Here is a 24923-nt window from a genome sequence, read left to right as displayed (position 1 = left end):
AAATATGAGGTACATTTGCAATCTTCCCGTAGCAAATTATCCCTTCAAGTATGAACTTCTTTTTACTGCCGCAGCCTACTGTATGTCTGGGGCGAATGACCAGTCGCAGTCTGCGGTCTGCGTTGAATCAACTTAATGGACTTGAACATTGGTGAGCAGACTCAGTGTGTTAAAGCGTGCGCAGACCGTGCAAAAAGTACAGTATGTTCAAACCAGGTTAATATCATGCAGATTTGTCAAGATCTTTGCCTGTAAATCACATCGTGGCTGTAGTGTCGACCGGAGCATTAATGTGACTATCCATACTGTTCTATCCAGTAGTACTAGACTACTGCATACTGTTGATTCTATAGTGCACAGTACTGTACGTACTGTCATATACTGTACACTGTAGACTGTAGAAGGCCAGAGGCTGCGACCCCGTGGTTGTTCATTTTTTGATACTGTACCCTATGTAAACAACCTTGGAGTTTCTTCTTTGTAGCATGGTAGAATCGATTTGGAAAGAAATCGCTGTGATTGATCTATGCGAATAAGAAATTTTTTCTCTTTTTAGTGGTCTTGTTGACTTGGAAGAGACAGGCCGAGTATTTTGCGGCCATTTCAATTGTACAGTACTGTACAGTATGTCTGCAACCGTGCACTGTTGCCGACGCTTTCAGTGATCAAGTAGTACAATACTGTACTGTAGAAGGAAGGACCATTAATAAGAAAGAAAGAATAAATGCAAAGTCATTTTTGGCTCTGACCGGCCCTCCCTCGTTCTTGATAGTCCCTGATCGAAGGACTACAGCTAAAAGAGAGAGAATCAGATTGGACTAATCGCTGGCAAAAATAATGCCAGTACTCTAGCGTACCGTCTATGGTAACGCGGTAGATTGCCATGAGTGACATTATTTTATTTTTTTGTTGTCTCTGTACAGTTATTATTATTTAACACTGCAGCTCGAAAAATTGAAAAACGATAGTCTACGATGCCTTCATTTGGCTCTACCTGGGCATAGCCCGGCATAGGATAGGTTGGATATACTGTAAGACTACTGAAAGCGTTACAAATCCTTGCTGAAATCAGCTCCATTTCTACAGTGTCCAGTCGTGAACTACAGTAATATATACTGTACGGTACAGCAAGGTGTGATTTACAGTACAGTACTGTAGAATCCGCTGGTTTTCTCCCACTAGCTCATGGGCTCACCGTATCGTACCGATGTACTGTACTGTAGAGTGTAGAGTAGAGTACTGGACCACCTTGACCATGGGCTCACCGTATCGTAGTGCACGCAGTAGAGTAGAGTATACTAAAATAATGGAACACCATGACCATGGGCTCATCGTATCGTGCCGCACAACCCCCAGTTGTCGTAGTGCACAATGTACTGTAGAGTGTAGACTGTAGAGTAGAGTACTGGACCACCTTGACCATGGGCTCACCGTACCGTAGAGTACACTAAAATAATGGAACACCATGACCATGGGCTCATCGTATCGTGCCGCACAACCCCCAGTTGTCGTAGTGCACAATGTACTGTAGAGTGTAGACTGTAGAGTAGAGTACTGGACCACCTTGACCATGGGCTCAGCGTATCGTACCGCACAACCCAGACTTGTCGTAGTGCACAATGTACTGTAGAGTAGAGTACTGGACCGCCTTGACCATGGGCTCAGCGTATCGTACCGCACAACCCAGACTTGTCGTAGTGCACAATGTACTGTAGAGTAGAGTACTGGACCGCCTTGACCATGGGCTCAGCGTATCGTACCGCACAACCCAGACTTGTCGTAGTGCACAGTGTACTGTAGAGTAGAGTACTGGACCGCCTTGACCATGGGCTCAGCGTATCGTACCGCACAACCCCGACTTGTAGTTTAGTGAAAGAAAGGGCGACGCCACCCAAACTACTCTCCAATCCAATACTGTAGCCTATCCACAAGCAACGTGTCCCTGCTAGAGGCTGAGCACTTTTTTCTTGTAACAACACTATCCCTTTTTGGTTAACACACAGTTGGCGCTGGAATCAATCATTGCGATCCTGTTCAGCTTTTCTGCCATTTTAGCTGTATTTAGCTTGGCATCATCGAGCGATTGATTTGTTGAGTTCCGTTAGAATTGATTGGACTAGCTTCGGCAAGTAAGATTGGTTGTTTTAGCTTATGTAGGCGGGGAATGGAGCTTTTTCAAGCGGCCTGGTAACGTTGCGGAAAGAAAGCAGCAAGAGAGGCAATTAGGAAAAGGAGCTCCTCCCTCTCCTTCAGCGCGCAAAAGGAAAGTCCAGCTATTTTAGCTTCGATAATTTCCAAATAACGGTATTCAAGTTATTAAGCGCTTGGCATCAAGCTTCCGAGTCTGATCTATTTCAACCCTGAGTCATTTAAAATTTGCAAACTTTTCTTTTTCTGTTTTTTGTGTAAGTGTGCGTTGATGAGACATTCTTCATGAATTATTAACTGAAAACGTTGGGATAGGTAGTGATTAGCCGAGAGCAACAGTAGTTTATCTTTTCTTTTCTTCCTATAGATTGCATGGGTTGACCGATTCATCGGTAGCCGTTGACATCGCATCCAAGTTGACATCATTGTACGATTGAATCGATAGAACGAGAGGTAAAAAACTAGATGATTATTTCTGACATTATACCTGTAGCGAGTACAAGATTGAAACTGTGTGACAGTTTATCCTTTTCCTATTTTTTGGACAGAGATAAAAGGTAGGCCAGACAAAGTTTATTATAGTTACACCCTAGGTAGCTCCTGTACAATCGAAATCATTCGTTTGATTGATCAAGTCTTTATTGCCGGTCGCCTGTATCCATCGTCATCCTAATAATCTACTGGCCAATCTGATCGATTGATTATTGTAAAATTGGACGACACCCCCCAAAATTGCTTCCATTTGCAATCTTGCTCTAGTCCAACCAAAGGGAAAATATTCCATTTGATTTTTACCCTTATTATTCCATTCTTTTCAATAGACTTTTATCATTATCCGACAGAATATTCGACATGAATCGTACCCAAGGTGCTAATTTATATGTTAAGAATCTCGACGATGCCATTGATGATGCCAGATTAAAAGAAGAATTCTCCAAATTTGGCTCTATTACCAGTGCTAAAGTCATGTGTGACGAAAAAGGTGCATCCAAGGGATTTGGTTTTGTTTGCTTTGCGACACAGGAGGAAGCTAGTAAAGCGATTAACGAAATGAGCGGACGCATTATTGTCTCCAAGCCGTTATATGTAACATTTGCTCAACGCAAGGAAGAACGCAAAGCTTTCTTGGCTTCACAATATAATCATCGTGTTGGTTCTAATCCACCTAATCAGACCCAACAACAACCTTTACCAACACAATCTCAGGTACAATCGCAGCAACAACAACCCCCGCCTCCACCACCACAACAACAACAACCACCACCAACACAGCAAGCTTCACCAAATCCTCCCTATCAACAGCCCAGTAGTTATGCTAGTAATGCACTATCGCCTCAACCTATTCAACAACAACCTCCCAAATTTTATGTACCAATAGCCGCACCTGCTCCTCCTCCACGTCCTGCACCTCAACGATTAACACAGCATCGTTTACTTCATTGGCAACAGCATCCCCAACAAATTCCTACAGGTGCTGTTATTCCAGTCAATTACTCTATAGCACCAGGTGCAGCCATACCAGCTGCTGGACAAATGATGAAAGCTCACCCTAACCGCCATAGCCATCTATCAGCTACATCCAATTTAGGACAACCAGCACCGCCACCTTTACCTCCTCAAGCAACGGTCATTAGACCTCATCAACCACCACGTCAAATTCTTCTAAGTGGTAAACCTGCACCTTTAGCGCAAGTTGCACACTATCCTCGTGGCATGATGACACAAAATATGGATTCTTACCGATTAATAGAACAGAAACAAATGTTAAGTAACAATTTATATTTAATGGTTGCAGAAATATGTGGCAATGAGCGTGCCAATATTGTAACTGGTATGCTATTACAGCACGACCATGCTGAAATTGTTAAAATGTTAGAAAATAAAAAGAAACTAGCTCAAAGAGTTCATGAATTATGCAATATTTTGGATGCTAATGCGCAAAAGCGTGTGCGCTAGCTCCAACGAACGTCAGCGGTAGGTAATACGACGTAAATGGTTCTAGTAATTTTTGCTACTGAATTTTTGTATATAATGACGACGATTTAATTTCCTACCAGATGGACATCTTAATATCAAAGGAGTTAGTTACGATTGAAATTATTGAAATACAATACGATAAGCTCAAATAAAAGGCTTGGATAAAGAGTAATTTAAAAGTGATATTTTTATAAGAAATAGATGAGAAAATTTCGTCAAAGCTAAAAAGTTTAATCCTGCAGTACTCGACGCAAAAGAATGGCTTTGCATAATCTAGCAACTGTCGAAGGGGTCCTTGGTGCTCTATTTGATACTTGATACGTACTTAAAGTTGGCAACCGCATTGGTTAAAAGTTAGCTTAAGTTAACGTCATCCTTATCGTCCTAGCAAATCTAATATTAAAATACTCCTGATGTTATCAATAGTGATGTCTTAATGGAGGAGGTATATTTCGTTCATTTCACGTTTCTCTTGGTGCTAATCAGAATGGAAGGTAATCGAATGGATACCTTTGCGAACTGATGATTAAAACTACGCTGACTCATGCCACTACAGCATTATAGCAACATCCGTTTTTGGACGATACTATCACTTTTATCACGTTGTCAATGATAACTGATACGTTGTATAACTTCTATCAACCTTGTGGACCTTTCTACTAATCGCTAGCGATTGACTAATAGATCAAAATATACAAGAAACGATTTGCTAGAATTGCTACGATCAAGTGACGATGAGTACGAAATGGAGCGTTATAGGAGCTCAAAGCATCTGGCAATTAAGCCTACACCAAATTTTCGTTAACGGAAATTGCTTGTGATGATGTTACCGTCACATTTGTAGAGATATCAAGTTACGGCTAGGTTGAAACTGTCAATATTGGAAAGAATATGGTATCAAATTTGGTCACAAAGTGATCTCTACAGTTATGGTGTGTAGTTCCTAATGATATTGATATCTACATGTTTATGCTAAATCGTTAATTGCAGTCAAGCCAGAAGACGTATTGCATGCCATGACATTAAAACAAGTAAAATTTTGATCGCATGGCATATTTTTAAGTTACTCTATAGTAGATGAGGAATAAGATGGTAGTGATAACGTAACGAATGATTGAACCCTCTCTCCTATTGTACAGTACCATGATTGGTATGGCCAATTTCAATTAATGGTTAGCCACTAGTATTGCTGCAATCTATTTATATTATTAACATAAAGTATTTATCACGACTTTCTGCAGGATATTGGCAATGCAGTGGTAGGAGCGACTTTTTATTTATAAATTGACCATTTTTAATATCCTAATTTTTAGTATCGTAGCGCTAAGATAAAGCAGTGTCTGTGTATAAAGTTTGTAGGCTGATTCTCAGCTACATGATACACTCGAATGTATCATGAATGGCTATTCACTGTTATGAAACCTATTCCAGTCTACAAGTTTCCATTGTTGCTACAAAATCTGACGTATCACAGTTTGAAATAGATTCGTTGTGTTAAAAAAAATTGGTTAATTTGTGAAAGATACGCTTTACTTGCTTGTTTTTTTATACTTCTGCTTACCCATTAGCGGTATCACCTTCGTACTGAACGAGTACTACATTACTGTACAGGGTCTATCGATTAGTAGGTAGCCTGATAGCTACAATCGTACTGCTGTTGCTGTAATTTTGAAAGTATACTGCGTTAATTAGATATGCAAAAATTTTCATAAACTTTTATCACATCAGCTGTCCTTTATACAACAGTTTGAAATCAATGCGATTATTTTTTGCATTAACAGAAGTACTACTATCGAACCCCTTCCTGAATTGGTCATACAAATTGATTAATGTAAATCAAGTATTTACCATATTATACAGTTTTTTTGGTGATTAATCCTTTGTCATGGACTATCTTGTTATGTCTAAGTCATGATTTATTTAATATCGCTTTTTTCAAAGTAATGTTTCCTGCAAATTATGTAGGATTATAGTTAAGAAGTGTCCTTTCTGTAATACTACCTTGTATTCGTTAATATTACTCAAATGCTTCAATATCTTAGCAATGTTAAGCAAATAGATGTTACCTAATACATGAATTATTCTCCAATGGCAGCTTAACTAGCTAGCAGTACACTAGAAATATAGTGCAACCTTTAATTCATAACCTTTTCATTGTGTGGTTAATTAATGATAGAATTATCCATTAATTTGTTGCTACTTTGCCTACTTTTCATGGCTGATGATAAAGTTAAGTAATTCGTATGTTTAGATTGTTAATCTGTAGTTCTATCAACTGATACTCGCAAACTGCTGTGTTACAAAATAATATTGCCAACGTGATACTTTAGTCGTTGGGTAACACATTATTTGTGTTTATAGTAGTAAGTGAAAATTGAGTATTGATATTATGTCAGGTGTAATGGTTTTGGTTAACTAAAGTATGAGTGATACCGCTTGACCAGTAAATTTATTGCCAAAAAAAATTAAGTAGAGTACATATAAGAATGTTGTTGGAAGTAACATGTACATTGTCCACGGTGCAATGTTGCATCCTAATGAAATTGAAAATTACAACAGCACCGCCTTTTGTTTTACTTGTTTTGCTGCAACGCAAACCTATGATTATCTAAACATCTCCAAATTAATTTTAAGATATAATCTGTCGCTTTTTATTAAATACAGCGCAATAAAAGAGCCACTGCAAGGAAAAATTTAGCTAATTGCCATTGCTTAAGGGTTGATAGGGTTATTGTTCGCAATAATTTCACATACAGTACGTAAGCAATGAAGGTGCAAACAATTCGCTCGAGTACAGTAGAAAAACTTTGCATATTTTTCATTTCCTATATTTAACTAAGCTATACTTATAGCTATAGTGAAAACCTTCAGTAAGATATACACTAAAGAAGCAGTGCGTCTTGATGACAAATTTTTGTAGTACTAAAACCTGTTATGTGTTGAGTCAAAATTTATTTTCTGAGCTAAGACAAGGTAAGGCAGCTTAAAATATGTTAATATCTATAAGCTTCTAACAACAAAAGTGGCTATAGCTCTATCTGGGCTAGCCTGAGTGCTGAAGCATCCGATAGGCTGTATAATAAATATCTCTGACGTAGAAGGAACGAATGCAATTAAATATCAATATAAAATTTTCATGTTCGATGGCTGTTTACCTTGCTGGGAATTCTAACAGCTACATGATAATGCTTTTCCTTATCATCTCTGGTAAAAAATATTACACTAGCAGTCGCTGCATAGCTCAACATGCACTGCTGTTGCTTCTTGTTAGATTTGTAATACTTAATTATTATGAGATCATTTTTACTAACGCATATTTGGTGTTATTTCTAAACAAATACCAATATACTGTTAATATTTACTTCTTATTTTCAAGCTTTATCCGCAAAATACTCATATTTTAACACTAAGTGGCAAATGTGTGTATTTTATAGAGCTGTAACAAGCTTTATGTCCAGGCAATCGAGATTTCATTACCACAAGCTATATTAGACATTTTCTTATTGACCAAATTAAAGCTCTTGGGTTGTTTATTAACCGCATCTTCATCATTTCCTACCGGCCCAATTTCTTGACTACCCCAAATGTAAACCTATATAGCAAAAGTTAGGTAGAAATTAAACGATAAGAAATGTTAGTAGACGGATGAGGTATTCGAGATTTATTTTATTTCCGCATGCATTCTGATAGCAAATTAAAGCTTTTGTGTTTCTGTCATGATATAACATAGTTGATTTACCTGTCCATTTTCATCTATAGCCAACGCATGGAACAAGCTAGCCACTACTCTTTTGATTTTTTTACCCTTTAAATCACCTTGAATTTCCCTAGGCTTTACAATTACTTTTTCATTTCCAAGTCCTAGCCTAAAACGATCGCCAGAACCCCTGCAAAAAATGAAATAAAGTACTGTTCTGTCATGTTGAACTTATATTCTTTCTTTCTTGATAAAGTAGGCGAACGCTAACGTCTAAATAAAACAGGATTGACTGCAATTATGGTTAGATCTGGTTAATAGATAACGTACCATGCCCAAACCTTCCCATTCGCACTCACTGCAAAAGATGTTGCATAGCCGCAAGCAACATTTGTTATACCTTTAAAGAAGAGGGCTTCAATTTTTGTAGGCATATAGTATGATGGCATTTCGACTCCATAGCCTAATTCGCCATTGCCACCAAGGCCCCATGACCAAACATCATCACCAGCTACCGCGATAGTATAACATTCTCCGCAAGCAACAGCCATGATATGCTTGCCGTTTAACGACATTATCTTTTGCAAAGTGAAAACGAAGAAAAAATCGAATCAATAATTTAGACAAAGTAAGCTACAAGGAGTTAGTGGCAAATAAAATGCCCGGAAAATTTTCTTGTTATTTAAGCGATTAATATTTACCTTTTTCGGTAGTAGTTGCGCCAGGTTATTCCCATGACCTAATGCTCCGTTTGAACCATCTCCCCAACTAAATATTTTACCATCCGATAGTACGGCTATACTATGCATTGCTCCACAGGCAATTTTCGTAACTTCCTTTGATTTTAACTCATCAATCAATGTAGGGTCCAGATATCCTCTAACAATAACCAAGAAAGCACGGAAAAGGATACATTAGTAAAATAGAATTGGATAACTATTATCTTTGGCTTACTCGCCGAATTAAAATTTAAAGTTATACACATATAATAATTAATTATCGAATATCGAAGCGACAAATTATTAGAAATAGTATCTTTTGCTTCTTACAGCGTATTTCCATGGCCGAGTTGACCGCGATCACCGCAACCCCACGAATAAACTTTACCTTCGGCTGTTAGAGCCATTGCATGTCTACCACCTGGATGAATAGCGACCGTGGTTACCATCACTGGTAAAAGTTGGGGAATCTGTCTAGGTACATTAACATCATCGCAGTTTCCTAAACCAAGACAGCCCATATGCCCTTTACCACAAGCAAAAATGCCACCATTTCTCGAAACAACAAACAAGGAGTCATATCCACAAGCGATATCAGATGGATCCAGATTTTCTAGTAGCTTACTTTTATCAGGTTCGAGCGGATTCTGTCAATTAAAATCCCAAGTAATATATTAACTACCGATTTAATCTTCTCTAATTGCCCTTACCACAATTATTCTTCAAATCCCAATATGGGATGTGCTTCTACGTATATTAAATACCCATCAATAATCACATTTTCTAGTAGACAAAGTGAACTGCGAAAATCTCTTACAGATCCAAATTATAGTGATTTGAAATACGACTGTACGAAGTTGCACGATATGTTAATAAGATATAATGATTCTCAACGGTGATTCCGATGTTATGAGAAATGGAAACAGTAAAAGTACGATGACGTTCGTATAGGATAACGCAACTTGGAAAATCTTTAATATACATCACAGTAAATAACGAATGCCCACTACCGTAATCAGTTATTAATTAGACCCTGAATAGAATTCTAATCTACCGTCAGAATGATTGCAAATACGTGCTTACAGGCATTTTACCATACTTGATAAGCCCCACGGCTCTGATTCTAATCATACGTCAATTGCCTTACCTTTTCATCTGCCGCCAAGAGTAAATTCCGTTTACTTCCCCACACATAAACTTCAGAGGGTTCCACCCTCATCTCTTTATATGGATCTTTAAATCAGTACAATAACTGTTAGCATAATAAACTAAAACGAGAATTTGTTTCTATTTAATTCAGTTGAACCATAGACAAATTAGACGAATCACGTTCCTTTGGGTTCACGAAATGCATAAAAATATTATAGTGGCAGTAGCCAATTTTTTTCCCCATCGTACTCATAGAAATAACAACTGCGTTGTTAATATACGGCATAAAACTAAAGTATTAAATCATTAATGAACATCGTATCTTTTCTCGACTAGAGAAATAGTATCCAAAAAATCAAGAAAAATATCCAAGTATATGAGTAATGCACTGAATATCAACACAACAAGGTACCGTAGCAAGGCGATAATTAATTAACAATATATTATATAGGTTATGTATATTTTAATTACTCTTATATAATCTACAATTTTTAGAAGCTTAATTTGTTTGAGATCACCTTCACTTCTGCTTGAAATGCACTAGATTATTAACATGTTGCAAACCATGTGAAAGTTATACTGTAGTGAGATTTCCTAGTGCGTTGATAAAGCTATTTCGTACTCAAAGAATTAAACATTGAAATAAGTGTGAATTCGATTATAGTTTAGCCGCAGTGGGGTAATGACTAATTATTGTCGATTGGTCGGTAGTCTAGATAAATATTAACGTAAAAGCAAGTACTGTACCAACGCAGCAGTATCGGATAATGAAATTTATTGGTTGGACATTACTAATTTAGAGTAAAATAGTACGAAGGTAATTATATCATTATGATTAATGGCTACTAATGGTAGTAAAGGTATAGTAAGTGGTTAGATATTGAAGTAAGGTAGCGAAGATAGAAGTAATGAAAGACAAACTGTAGTTGGCGATTGTCGAATTAAAATATATTTGATACAATTTTATGCGGTAGATGTAAAATATTAAAATGACGAGAAGAATTTGTCCAGGAATAGTCTAGGTGATTATTACATTCTTGTAATAGAAATGAATATCAAAAGAATTCGCAAGTAATGCTATTTTCCTAGTAAAGTGTAAACAAAAAGCTTCCTCTATGCGACTAAGTTTAGAGACGTTCTTAATCTTATAATATCATAAAAAATTACAGCAGAAGATGAAAATGAACATAATCAGCACTGACAATATTATTTATTATTCAACTATTGCCTCGTATATATTACAATTGGATCTTCTAATACAAACATGATAAATAGGAATAGAATAGCAACGGCCATGTTGTCAATATTGAACGATAACGGATACCTGTTCTGCTTTTTTCCACATCGATTCCTCTTTTAAGTAGCTCTTCTTTTAAGCGAATACTTGGCTGTTTGTTAACACAGTTTTTACTACACAATACACTTAAAAATGTGTAAAAATCTCCTAAAGTACCAGAGTAAATCTGCAAGAGTAATTTTTCATTTTTAGCCCTCTCGAAAGGTACTGCTACACCCTGTCCAACTAATAAATCAACCGGTATAACGCCTTTTTCAAATAATTGATGGAGTACATCATCAGTAGGTATGGTATAGATCAGATTCATATGGCATGCTTTTAAAGCTTGGAATTCAGGGGTACCTTTTAGAGGTTTATTTGGCATCGCCATAGTATTACTTGATTAACCGTAGACGGAACAGTTTTGCATTGAAAGGTAAAGTAATTTCGGCTAGCAGATTGATGGAGTTTTCTCCAAGTTCAACCTATAGCTTTATTGCATACTACTGGTAATACTAATAGATTACGTCATGATTGCGATACAATATGGAAAATCATCAAGATTTTGAGGTAGAGCACTGCAGTATGGAATAGGAGTATTACTTATAATAATAACATTATTAATAATGGAGTACACGTATGGCGAATCATGTGATGTTTTATCCAGGACATAGAATATGCTATAGTAGGTTACGGAATAATTAATGAAGTAAAGAGTCTGTACTTTTGGGCGTCTGTAAATATACATAAAATTGGAAAGAAAAAGGCAATCACGGATAAATATGGATAAATGGAATTTATGAATGACTTAATATCTACTTATCGCATATCTGTATGAATGCATTTATGACTAAATTTTAATTTATACCCATTCATAGCATATATACGTCATAATACGGCTCTAAATTTTACATTTTTAGCTATTAAAAATGAATATGCTGAAAAAGAAGAAGGGAGTCACGAAAACATAATGCATGAACGAAAGAAAACATTTATTAATGCCTACTTATAGCTAAGCTACGGATGTAGGATTCGAATGTTCTATTAAGACCTAAACTTGTTTTGGGCCATGTTAAGATACACTCACTCGTATTATATTGCATTTCGAGTAAAACTTGCATAAATATGACATTGCGTCATTAATAATATGAGGCTGGTGATTTTCTATAGACTTTTTTGTATAGAGATTCCTGTTCCGAGGTATAACGGAATTTATTAGTCAATTACTCATATTTTAAAATCTCTACCGCTCAAAAAAATTAGATAGGCTAAATTTCAAATAATGCTACTGTAAATAAACTACTGAATTTTTGAAATTATTGATGTAGATAGGCAATAGATGAATGTATGTAGGATTGTACGTCAGTTATTTGGGGTGTAGCTTAATCTCTATATAGGTTACTTAAAATCTGATATATATTACATCGAAGTCGATCAGCATGGATATTGCTTTCAGATATTGCTTGAAATTTTATCAAGACTAGAATAAAATAAGACATTACTTCATTAGATCACCGGATTGATGTCGTTCTGCATCCTTTTCGTGTAGATCCTTATCATTTTGAAGCTAATAGATTTAGTGGATTGACCAATCATATTTTAAAATCGGAAGAAATCCGATAAAGTGATATTGTACAATATTTTGTCAATGTATAATTCAATTTTGTAACTGTTAGTATGAAAATTATGATAGCAATTGACAGTTACCTACGCATAAATTATGGAGATATTTCCATTTTATCATCAGCTAGGATGGTACTAATAATGTGAGGTTCAACTGTTTATCCAAAACCAGTCATATAAGCAGTTTATTCCAATTGCTTTGCGAACGATTGCTTTTATTAAGAATAGCAGAAAGATATATGAGAGTGATTATACTAACTAGTACAATGTGAAAATGATGTACCTTTCCTTATCGAGTGTTCTCTGAAAATTAATTAATGTAATATGAAAATATTGTACACCTACGGCGAGTTCAACGTTCTTTATCCTAGAATAATTGACCTAATAGTCAACTCAAGAAATTATAGTTTATGGACTACTGTGTATTGAGTTAACATTCTTATTGGGCTTGTAGATAAGCATAAAATTAAAAAAATAATCTTGAATAAATAACGAAACATGAAATTGACTAAATGATAAGATCATACGGTACTTTCTTATAATTTCGTAACTTATTCCGAATTATATTTCATATGTATGTGTTGCATTTATACTCACATATCATAAACTGACTTAAACTTGTTCCGGCCTATTGTAGTTAAATTATTGAAAAAGAAGTCGCTATCAATGAAAAATGATACATGAAAATATTACAACGATTAATGTTATCTCGTATCTTTAAATCATTCTTTCGTAGGCTACTTTACTATTGTAGTATTTTTCAAAGAATACAACTAAGTGGCAGAGTTTGCATTACTGATTAAAAGAGATACTGGCAGATATATCAAGTATAATAATTATTATTATTATCCGTATTGCTTATATTACTCTAAAGAGCAACTATACCGATTGAATTGCTAGTTTAATATCATGTTGGTGTATCACATGAATATTTAATATTAACGTATTGCTAAAAGAGATACTGTACTGTATTTAACTATTTCGTTTATAACATAAATGACTAGCAAGTAAAACTCGCTACCTTAACAGATCTAGATCATCATAATAGGATTACACTATGCATTGCATACCTATAATTCCTGTAATGTGCTATTAATTTACAGCAGATAGGAGGTAGAAAGGGATAAGATAAACTATTGATCTATTTTGCCGCATAAAAGGAAAAATACAATAATCTACTCGTATTATAAGGCTACAGTGTGCCTGTATGTTCACCTACATTATATTACATTATTGCACTAAGTAATTCTTTATTCAATTACGGGTACGTACAACAATTTTTGATTTAAATTTGCTTGAGCGGTATAGAATTTCATTGTATTGTTTATGCCATTTAGCAAAATTATTCTAAATTTTTATTTTCTTTGAAAGAAGGTTGACAAAACGCTTCTTCTTATTAATACGCACAATATTGGGATAATTGCAATCTGAGTTAATAGCAAAATCTCGTGAGATTCCTCATGCATAGAGGCAACTTCCTTATGATTGCCTCGATTATCAGAAGTAGCTCTCAGAGTATTATATTATGCAGCAGCATAGTGTGATGACGACGAAAATATCTATAATAAGAGTATTTTACAATTTCTGACATATAGAAAGAGCTTTATTGTACTTGCCCTGATTTTTATAAATACTTACGATGTTGCTATAAGATTTCACAAGTTCAGAAAGATTGTCCTCGCGGAAAATAATCGAATTTTGAGTGATTTTTCAAGTGCTGAAATAAGTTCTTCATATTTATCTTGATTAGAATAGATGCCCCTTATATTGCTGTTTGATTATAGATATAAACTATCATAAGCATTCTTTCGCGTTTATAATTCTCTCCTGCTGCACTTTCTATATAATTTTAAAAAGTACTTCTTACGCCTCTATCGCATCAGATAGATCTACTAATTACACAATAAGCTTGTAAATTTTACATCATTTTACATTACTTTACTATAGCTACTTAACTAGTTGATGACGTATATCTAGGCTGTAACCTAGCATGATTCAACACATGCAGTAAATACCATTCTTTTCTTCTACTAACCTTATGTAATTTCTTGCTATTAGTTTATTTGTAGAGAACACCAATGTTACTCTAGGATGTAGTAACATAAAAATAATTGTGATCAAAGACTGATTATAAAATTTGAAAAGATTTTTAAGCAAATGGAGAATATTATAGCAATCATAGCCTAATAGTTGTTTAAAGCTTGACTTTTTAAAACTAGCAATCACTTAAACACTAACTAAAATCAGGAAAAATCACCAGTTTATTATAATTTCAGCAGTAAATTTGCAAACATGCTGAAAGAATTACAGGAAAGGCAGATGGCCTTGCCTTGACCAAAGTATTGAAAAAAAATGGAAATTACTCACGATGTAAGGGTAAGGGTAATAATCTATTTGGTATCTCCTTAGCTTTGGAATTCACGAGCTTTTCAAGTACTCGATTACCAGATTATCGAACTACACCACCTCTTATATACTATGTAGTCAATAGATAAGTATCGCCAATATCTTCATCATCCTCAACTAAACGATATAAATCTAGCGATTCGATATCATCATCCAGTGCTCTATCCAATCCAAGTAATTGCATAATTCTTGCTTGACTGTGTAGACATCCAGCCGTGATCATTCCTTCCTTTAGTTTTTTTGCTATTTTTAGTGCACTTTAATTCAATTCCTTTGCTTCTATCCATTTCCCAAGCTCTCTATATATATCACTGATGAGAAGGTAAACATCACATCGAAATCAATCAAGATCTGCGGTAATTCTGGGTAGAGCTTGAATTTTATCCAACACTTGTATAGCAGAACACAAAGCTTCTATATGAAAGTCTGATTCATAATTTTCTACACTCTTTCGTAAAGAGACTTAATTTGTTGAGGAATCGCAGACATGACAGATCGATTGCTCATGCTGAAAATGTGAAAAGTAGGAATAGCTTTCCCGTTGCACACAATTAAGTGAATGAATAATTCAGCTGTTTGACCTTCGATACAACTAGAACAAAAATGTAATAGCTGTTGATAGAAGCTTTCTGTATTTTAGTAGTTTATCCTATTAGACAATCCGCGAAGACTGTATTACTGTACTATAATAAATTCTGATGACATCTATTTATCATAGAGATAATTTTTATTTAAGTTGCATTATAAGATTTTTTATTTGCTGGTGAGATGAAAGGAAAGCGCTTTTAGTTAGAGTATTCTACAATTAGCATGATAAAAGGAAAATTGCACAGTATCATCAAAATTTTTTATATATACTATACGCCCAAACTGATGTTCGCATTCAGAGTAAGTAAATGGCATCATAATATTCGTTTAATAAATTGCTCTAATGATGGTGAGTAACCTATTTAATATACTGTACCCCACTAAAACTCTACCGCTGGCATATTCAGACCTAATTTTTGTAATCTATAAAAATAAGCTATGACAGTTAATGGTAATATCGAATGGCGAATGCTGTAAACAACTTTTTAAAAGCAATGGCTATTGCTGCGCTATTGAATACTATTGTAGATTAAAGTATAAAATTATTATACATCTGTTACGAATTGCCCTTTCGAACGGGTCTTAAACGCTATTATCACGACTACTCGTGTCCCCAACTGACTTAGGCGACTTATCGTAGTTGAACTAACACTCGACTACACAGATAAGCTGCCAACGGGTAATAGGTTTAAGGACTTTACTTTACGGAGATAAATCCTAGTAAAAGAATCTACTAGATCCGCTGGATTACACTTAGGTATTAGTATTCAATTACTTAGACGTTAACCTTATCAATAAACAAGTATTCATTAACGCTTATTAGACTACCGGAACAAACAACAATTTATATTAGATATTTTAATTAACAAAGTAGGACAGTACACGATATAAAGTTACTGAACCTCTGACAGGTCTATACGGTACGGTATAAAGTTACTGAACCTCTGTTAAATGAGCACATTATCGTAAACCGTCAGTAAAGCGACGGGAGTTTGCACTAGTATCTTATGATTTGTGATGATTTATAGGTCAATGTATGGTTATGATATCAGCAGATGCCCGTAAATAATATTTCTTATCTGTTTATCACTTTCACGAATTGTACTGACTAAATATGGCACATTAGCATGCAGCTTATCGAGGCTTACTTAATTTAAACTAACAGATAGATAACTGGTTTTGCATACAGTATATATATATAAATGATTAGTGCATATTCTCGACAGGATATCCATTATAGATTATACTAAAGTACAATTAAAACATTGGGATATCACTTAGTTTAACATAAGTACAAGGTGTAGCAAGAACCCTCTTTTTGCTAAAAAACGGGACTGAGGTAATTGTAGTAAAATTGTATATGACAAAAAATTTTATATGACTATTACGACTACTTTTCTGACATTAGTATCGCTAAGTATTGACAGTTGATGTTTTAGCGTCAGGTTGTACGGTAACTGTACAATTATAGACTACATTACAGTACTTTATCGTCATGTTATAAATCCCCTTTCTCTACGGATAGGGTTTTGTTACTAAGCCAAATTCATTTACAATTTGAATAGACTATCAAACGCCCTTTCTTTAGATTAGGCAATTGCTCTAGGGCTACTTCTATAATAATCTATAGAATACCTTGTAAAATAATGAAGAAGAAAAGATGGCGTCATGATGATTTGGCAGGGTAAAACTTAAAGACACTATCACTTTCTAGGTATTTTCTATAGTAAAGTAACACTAGTTACATACTAAAAGCTATAAAGGACTCTGCTTTTAGTCCTTTACTACACCATTATGTACGAAAATTGCTTTATTAAGCACATTGATCAGTTTTACCTCGGATAATGCTTTAATTTATCTTACTAGTACACTTTAACACACACCACTACTGTAATTAGCTGAGATCATCACGTATGATAGATCTGCTTAATCCAACGAAATAACAAACCGATAATAGCAGCTGTGAATAGTAAAGTCATCGATGACTACCTTTACTAGCTTAAAATTTGGGGTTACGGTACTCCTACATCCAAAATAAAGGACGGTGATCACTAAAGCAAACGTGTAAAAATTTAAAGGAATAATGATTCAAATATTTCTATGCCGCTTTTCTAAATTTTAATTTTAATAGACGATGATAGTACTACGATGACTTCGAAAAAGAAATCGAGAAAATAACCGACTCGTTTCGTTAATCTTCTACGAAGGCGAATTAAAAGCGCATAGCTTGCCATTAACTAGTCATTACTTGCGAATACTATACGTAAGAATTTAGATATTGAATCTTAAAGTGAGGGTTGTATGCCAAGCTACAGTAACAAAAAAATAATGTGTGCTGCAGTTTTAGCCACCGTTCATCATGCACAAAAATTAGTTGAATTGAATGAATTTTACAGGCGAAAAAAACTGCATTAAAATACAGTATTTTTCCCCATAGATAACGCATGCACTAAATTTGTACTAAGTTATAGGATTAAAGCAAGAAGATTAACTTTATTGTAATAGCATAGACTTTCGCTGACGAAAAATAAACGATTGCATGTTCCATTTAAGTGTAAAATAAATTGTAAATTTTAAACAACTCTACCGCAGATACAAATCTTGTTACGAGATATACTCTTACAGATATCGTACCTAAGCTAGCTTACAACTTCTTAAGGATGTATAATAGCAAATTGCTTTCAGTTTTAATTTCAGTTTAGTCTCTACTTAAATTATACTGTTATTGTTAATTATCAATTAAGAATCTTTTCGACAGATCTGAAAGCCTGCGTGTTTCTTGCATTTCCAATGTCATTAAATAAGAGCTGCTCCCGTTCTGCTATCTAACTGAAAGCAAGTGGATTGCTATATATCTCTAGTCAATACATAAGATAAAAAATTTCATTGCATTTTGCTATTAACCAATTCTTAAAGTTATGTCAATGATTTAAATTCTTTTTAAAATATCTTCAAGCAGTAGCAATTGTTGTAGTAATTTATATTTTACAGTAGGGTAATTTAAGAATCTGAAAGTCTCTATTTGTCTAATATTAATAATATGTATTGTAATTGTTACTAAATCTAATAAAATAAACGATTAACTATTACTTTAAAATAATGGATTATACACGAACATTAAAGAGTGTAGAAAGCTTTATAGAAGAGTTCTTACCGAGCAAAGTTTACTTCAGATCGATCCAAGCGAGATGATAGCGATTAGTTATACATAAAGTAGACTTAGTTAGTATTTGCATTATAGAATAAGAAAGCTAAAATACACCTCCTAATTCTAAATCTCTGATATAATTTTAGTTCTAGTGCTATGCAATGTCTAATTAAGCGTATAGCTTGCATACAATTTGAACAGTTAGTGAACAAATAATATTTAACTTGCTGACTTTATACGTAAAATTTCATGATGAAATCGGTGGCATATTAAATTAAAAAATATAAGAAAATCAAGAAAGAAAATCACGTTAATGACGCATGTAAAGTTTTCTAGTAGAATACATACAGCGCAGAACGATAATCTATGAGAGTTAGTTCGCAGTTAAAGTATCATCATTTTAATTTTCAGATGTAAATAATTTTCATGATTTAACTCTTGTGATGCAGTATCAAAGGCGACAACAAACATAAGAATAGTCAAGGTTGATTTAAGTACTACAATTGCTGTCATCTGCATTCAGCTATGATGCCAGATGCATATTATAGGTGTAAATTAAGAAAATGGATTAATTAACTTCGACTTCTAATCCTTCGATTGTTAACTTCTTTTTAGCTAAATCAGACTTTGATTTCAATTATGCACTACTGCTGTATAAAATATTACTATATAAATACCCCGAAGGTAAAGAAATATTAATCTCGAAGAACTTAATGTTATTGTACGTGTAGTAATAGATAATCGATACCTCGTTATAAAATTTATATGATTGTTTTCAATTCGTAAATAGCAGTAAGTTATGAATGTGGTAACAACTGCTAATCTTATATGCTAGTAGAGATTAGTTAATTTCACTGTTAAACAAACCCTTGTAATATAAATAAGTCGTAGGTTGTACTAAAATAACCCATGAGTAGTAACATATATTTTAGTGTCCTATACTTCGTCATATCCGAGATATCGAGATAAAACAATAACAATTTATGCATAACTTTGTGATAGAAATAAAATCACACATAATTATGCAAGACTTCTACGCTAAAATTCGAGTAATTATTACAGCCATATTTAGACGTCATATAGTGTAAATGATACAAAATTTATAATAAAATTGCCTGATAAATTGTGTATTTTAAGTTTATATTTCTATAAAGCTGATTTGCGATATATATTATAATATTATAATTTTTCAGTGTTTGATAGTTCATCGTATTCGAGATATTGAGATATATAATAAAACTCGTTATTAAATTGAGTCTTTGAAGTTATTTTGTTGCAAAGCTGATTTGTAATACATATTATAATGTTTTAGTTTTCACTAGTTTATCGTATGCGAAATATCGAGATAGTATAAGATAATGCAGGCATGAAATTACTGTAAAGCAAAATTACATACGATTATTTAAGACTTACGCGCTGAAATTCAAATAATCGATATAGCCATAACGTCAACGTCATAGAGTATAAATGATACAAATATATAATAGAATCACTTATTAAGTTGTATATTTATAAGTTATGTTATTTATAAATCTGATTTGTGATACGTATTATAATATCTCAGTGTATGATGCTTCATCATTATTGAGATATCGAGATAGTGCAACAAGAAATTTAACTATGAAGCTATCATAAAAAATGACATATGATTATGCGAAACTTACGCGCTAAAACCCGAGTAATCGTTATAGCCAGAGTGTTGACATCACGTAGTGTAATTGATATAAAATGTATGATAAAATCATTTATTAATTTGTGTACTGTAACGTTATGTTGTTACAAAGCTGATTTATAATACACATTATGATACTTTATCGTATCCGAGATATCGCGATGGTACAACAAGAAATTCAACTATGAAGCTATCATAAAAAATCACATATGATACGAGACTTACGCGCTAAAATCCGAGTAATCGTTATAGCCATAGTGTTGGCGTCATATAGTGTCAATGATAAAAGTGTATAATAGAATTATTTGTTAATTTGTGTTCTGTAACGTATTGTTATTACAAAGCTGATTTGTAATATACATTATAATACTTAAGTGTTCGATAGTTCATCGTATCTGAGATATCGCGATAGTACAACAAGAAGTTTAAGTGTGGAGCTATCGTAAAAAATAAATATGATAATGCAAGACTTACGCGCTAAATTCCGAGAAATCGTTATAGCCATAATGTTGACGTAATATAGTGTAAATGATAAAAGTGTATAATAGAATCATTTGTTAACTTGTGTACTCTAACGTTATGTTGTTACAAAGCTATTTTGTAATATACATTATAACACTTAGTGTTCGATACTTTATCGTATCTGAGATATCGCGATAGTATAACTGGATGTTTAACTATGAATCTATTATAAAATGTGTATATGATAATGCAAGACTTACGCGCTGAAATCCGAGTAATCCATAAAGTTAACGATATGTAGTGTACATGATACAAATATATAATAAAGTTAGTTGTTAAATGAGTACTTCAACTTATGTTGTTACAAAGCTGACTTATAATATACATTATAAGATTTAGTGTTCGATAGTTTATCGTATCCGAGATATCGAGATAATATAAGGTAATACAAGTATGAAATTGCTGTTACGTAAAGTTACATATGACTATTTAAGACTTACACTCTGAAATCCGAATAGTCGTTATAGCCATAGTGTCGACGTCGTATAGTGTAAACGATATAAAGTGTATAATGGAATCACTTGTAAAGTTGTGTATTTTAAGTTTATGTTACTGTAAGCTGATTTGTGATACACACTATAACATTTTAGTGTATGATACTTCATCATCATGGACATATCGAGTTATTACAACAAGAAACTTAGCTATGAAGATTTCTATCACATAAAAATCATACACATGATTAAACGAGACTTACAGACTGAAATCCGAGTAATCGTTACAGCAATAAAGTATATATATAATACAAAGTATAAAATAAAATTAGTTATTAAATTGTGTATTTTGAAGTTGTGTTAGAGCAAAGCAGATTTGTACTATACATTAAATAGTTTAATGCTCTATAGTTTATCTTATCCGAAATATCGAGATAGTACAATAATCGTTTATCTATAAGTTTGTTACGAAAACAAAATTACGCATGATTATAAGAGACTTACAGCCTGAATTCCGAGTAATCGTTACCGCCATAATGTTGGCGTCATATAAAGAAATGATGTAAAGTGCATAATAGAATCACTTGTTAAGATACGTATTTTAACGTTATGCTGTTTAAAAGCTGACTCGTAATACGTATTATAATACGTTAGTATTCGATAGCTCATCGTGTTTGAGATATCGAAGTAGTACAACAAGTTTGACTATGAGACGATCATAAATATTACATATGGTTATATAAGATTTATGCTCTGAAATTCGAGTAATCGTTACAGCTAGAATGTTAACGTTATACAACGTACATAACACAAATGTATAATATTACTAGTTATTAAAACGAGTATTCTATAGTTATGCTGTTGTAACGCTATTTTGTGATATATGTTAAATATTTTAGTGTTTGATACTTCGTAATATACAAGATATCGAGCTAGTATAAAGAAATCGAACTATAATATTATCAAAAAAGTAAAACTACATATGATTATTTAAGATTCAGACTCTGAAATCTAAGTAACTACTAGAGCCATAATATTAACATCATATAATGTAAATGATACAAAATATATAATAAAATCAGTTGTGCGTTCTGTATTTGAAGTTATTTAATACGTGTATAACTCGAATAAAACAGAGACTATGATCTTCAAGTTATACGTATATTAAGTAAGCTACAAAAAACTACTAAAAACATCAACTTTCTAGTTTTACACCTATAAGATACTCGTAATACTATATATAAAATATAGTCATGTACAATTGCTTTTATGTAATGTACTAGTTAGATCCTTAACTCTTGAGTAGAGTAGAGTATTGTAGAGTCGACTATTAGCTATGAACATTTATGTACACATTGCGTATAGTACAAGTCAAGCTAGTGTTATTACGTAATAGTCGTGTTTATAGTAATAACGTCTCTTAATAGATTTATTATCAGCGCGATATTTATAATACAAATTTAAATATCTAAGCAAAAGTAAGCGTTTAAAATAGATATATAAGCAATTTGTCTTCTACATTAAAACCAGATAAAGTCGATAGTATTCTCTAAGATTTCAGCGTATTAGACGATAGTGATGACTTTGCTTATACTTATCATATGAACAGATAACAAACTATGAAGTAAATAAGCCTCTACAATAAACTTATCGTAGTTTCTCATCTCAGTTATTTTATCTACATTTGATTCGACTATTCGCTAGCTAGTTAATTATACTCTAATCCGTTTAACTTTGGCTAAAAGTTTGTCTTGATAATAAAGGTATTTACTTCTAGCGTATTATACTTTACTAAGTTACTTTACTAAGTGCTAGTAGGTAGTGAATGATGATAAAATACTCGTAGCTTATCTCGCTGTAGTATTCGTACTAAGTCATACGTTAAGGTCGAGGCTGATAGCTCTCATCTGTCGTCAGTAGTTTCATGTACTGTATTACTCGTAAGTTACGATTTACAAGACTATTTAAATTACATAAAATCTCGATATTAAGCGTAGTAGCAGTAACACTAATCTATTCACCCAGTTTTGAGACTAATATAAGGGCGACAGATGCGCAGTTGTGAAATATTCGTAATTGTATTTACAAGAAATATCACGTTTTATGTAGAAATCAGTTTCATGTCTTACCGATTTCTCGAAGGCCTTTTTCTAGTTATCCGATAGAATACGTCATGGAGTTTAATGAAAATTATAAAAAGTTATAAGTTAGCTTGTAATCTAAAACTTACAGTAGTCATTAAGAAGTACAAATAGTATAATGAAATACTAAAATACTACTACTGTCTATGTAAAATGCATTATACGATTGGTTTACTCTATCTATAAAATTATTATGTAACTTAGAAGAATTCGTAGGCATAAACAATCAGTATACTTACGGTCTTGAATAGTATTGATTTGTGGATGTATTGTTGTATTAATAGAGAAATATCAGAAAAATATAAAATAAAATTAGTTATTAAACTGTGCATTTTCAAGTTATCTTATAGCAAAGCTGATTTGTAATATACATCATAATAGTTTAATATTGTATAGTTTATCTTATCCGAAAGATCGAAATAATACAGTAATAATTTATCTATAACTTTGTTATGAAAACGAAATTACACATGTTTATAAGAGAATTACAGTTTGAAATCTGAGTAATTGTTACAGCTATAATATTGACGTTATACAGAGTAAATAATACAAATATATAATAGAATCACTTGTTAACGTGCGTATTTTAACGTTACGTTGTTGTAACGCTGATTTATGATACATATTTATAATATTTAGTATTCGATACTTTATCATATTTGAGATAGCGAGTTAGTATAAAAAACATTATACATGACTATACGAGACTTACCGACTAAAGTCCGAGTAATCGTTAGAGCCAAAAAGTTGACGTTATACAGTTTACATGACACAAATATATAACAAAATCAGCTAAATAGTTTATCGTGTTCGAGATTTGGAGATAGTGTAAAGAAATGCAAGTACGAAATTACTGTAAAGCTAATATACATATGACTATGCGAAACTTACGCGCTAAAATCCGAGTAAACATTATAGCCATAAAGTTGACATCATATAGTGTAAATGATAAAAGTGTATAATAGAATCATTTGTTAATTTGTACTTTACAAACTTGAACGTTATGTTGTTACAAAGCTGATTTACGATAGACATTATAATATTTTAGTGTTCGATAGTTTATCGCATCCGAGATATCGCGATAGTACAACAACAAGTTTAACTATGGAGCTATCGTAAAAAATCACATGAGATTATGGGAGACTTACGCGCTAATATCCGAGTAATCGTTATAGCCATAATGTGGACGTTATACAGTGTACATGATACAAATATATAATAAAGTTAGTTGTTAAATTAAGTATTTCAACTTATGCTGTTACAAAGCTGACTAATAATATACGTTATAATATTTATTGTTCGATAGTTTATCGTATCCGAGATATCGAGATAGTATAAGGTAATACAAGTATGAAATTACTGTTACGTAAAGTTACATATGACTATTTAAGATTTACACCCTGAAATCCGAATAGTCGTTATA

At 33.2% G+C, this 24923-nt stretch overlaps 2 protein-coding genes across 2 annotated transcripts; one reads left to right on the top strand and one right to left on the bottom strand.

The window, feature by feature from the left end:
* Positions 1–3000: 3000 nt before the first annotated feature.
* On the top strand, positions 3001–3306 carry TRIADDRAFT_30761 (uncharacterized protein; the record flags this gene model as incomplete). The annotated part of the gene is made up of 1 exon (XM_002116382.1): positions 3001–3306. A coding segment is annotated over one exon (306 nt), but the record flags the coding sequence as incomplete, so codon positions are not given.
* A 3845-nt stretch (positions 3307–7151) lies between these two features.
* On the bottom strand, positions 7152–11401 carry TRIADDRAFT_64264 (uncharacterized protein; the record flags this gene model as incomplete). Its single annotated transcript, XM_002116303.1, has 9 exons — positions 11015–11401; positions 9689–9774; positions 8872–9188; positions 8524–8701; positions 8153–8400; positions 7865–8012; positions 7664–7717; positions 7281–7388; positions 7152–7214 (listed from the first exon to the last, which is right to left on the bottom strand). Exons 1-9 carry the CDS (start codon positions 11355–11357, stop codon positions 7152–7154), a joined length of 1545 nt encoding a protein of 514 aa, XP_002116339.1. The 5' UTR covers positions 11358–11401.
* Positions 11402–24923: the final 13522 nt, after the last annotated feature.

Source organism: Trichoplax adhaerens, genomic scaffold (assembly GCF_000150275.1).
Source record: "Trichoplax adhaerens TRIADscaffold_15 genomic scaffold, whole genome shotgun sequence".
Classification (NCBI taxonomy): domain Eukaryota; kingdom Metazoa; phylum Placozoa; class Uniplacotomia; order Trichoplacea; family Trichoplacidae; genus Trichoplax; species Trichoplax adhaerens.
Note: the sequence above shows the minus strand (reverse complement) of the source record. Positions and strands in the feature narration are given on the sequence as shown.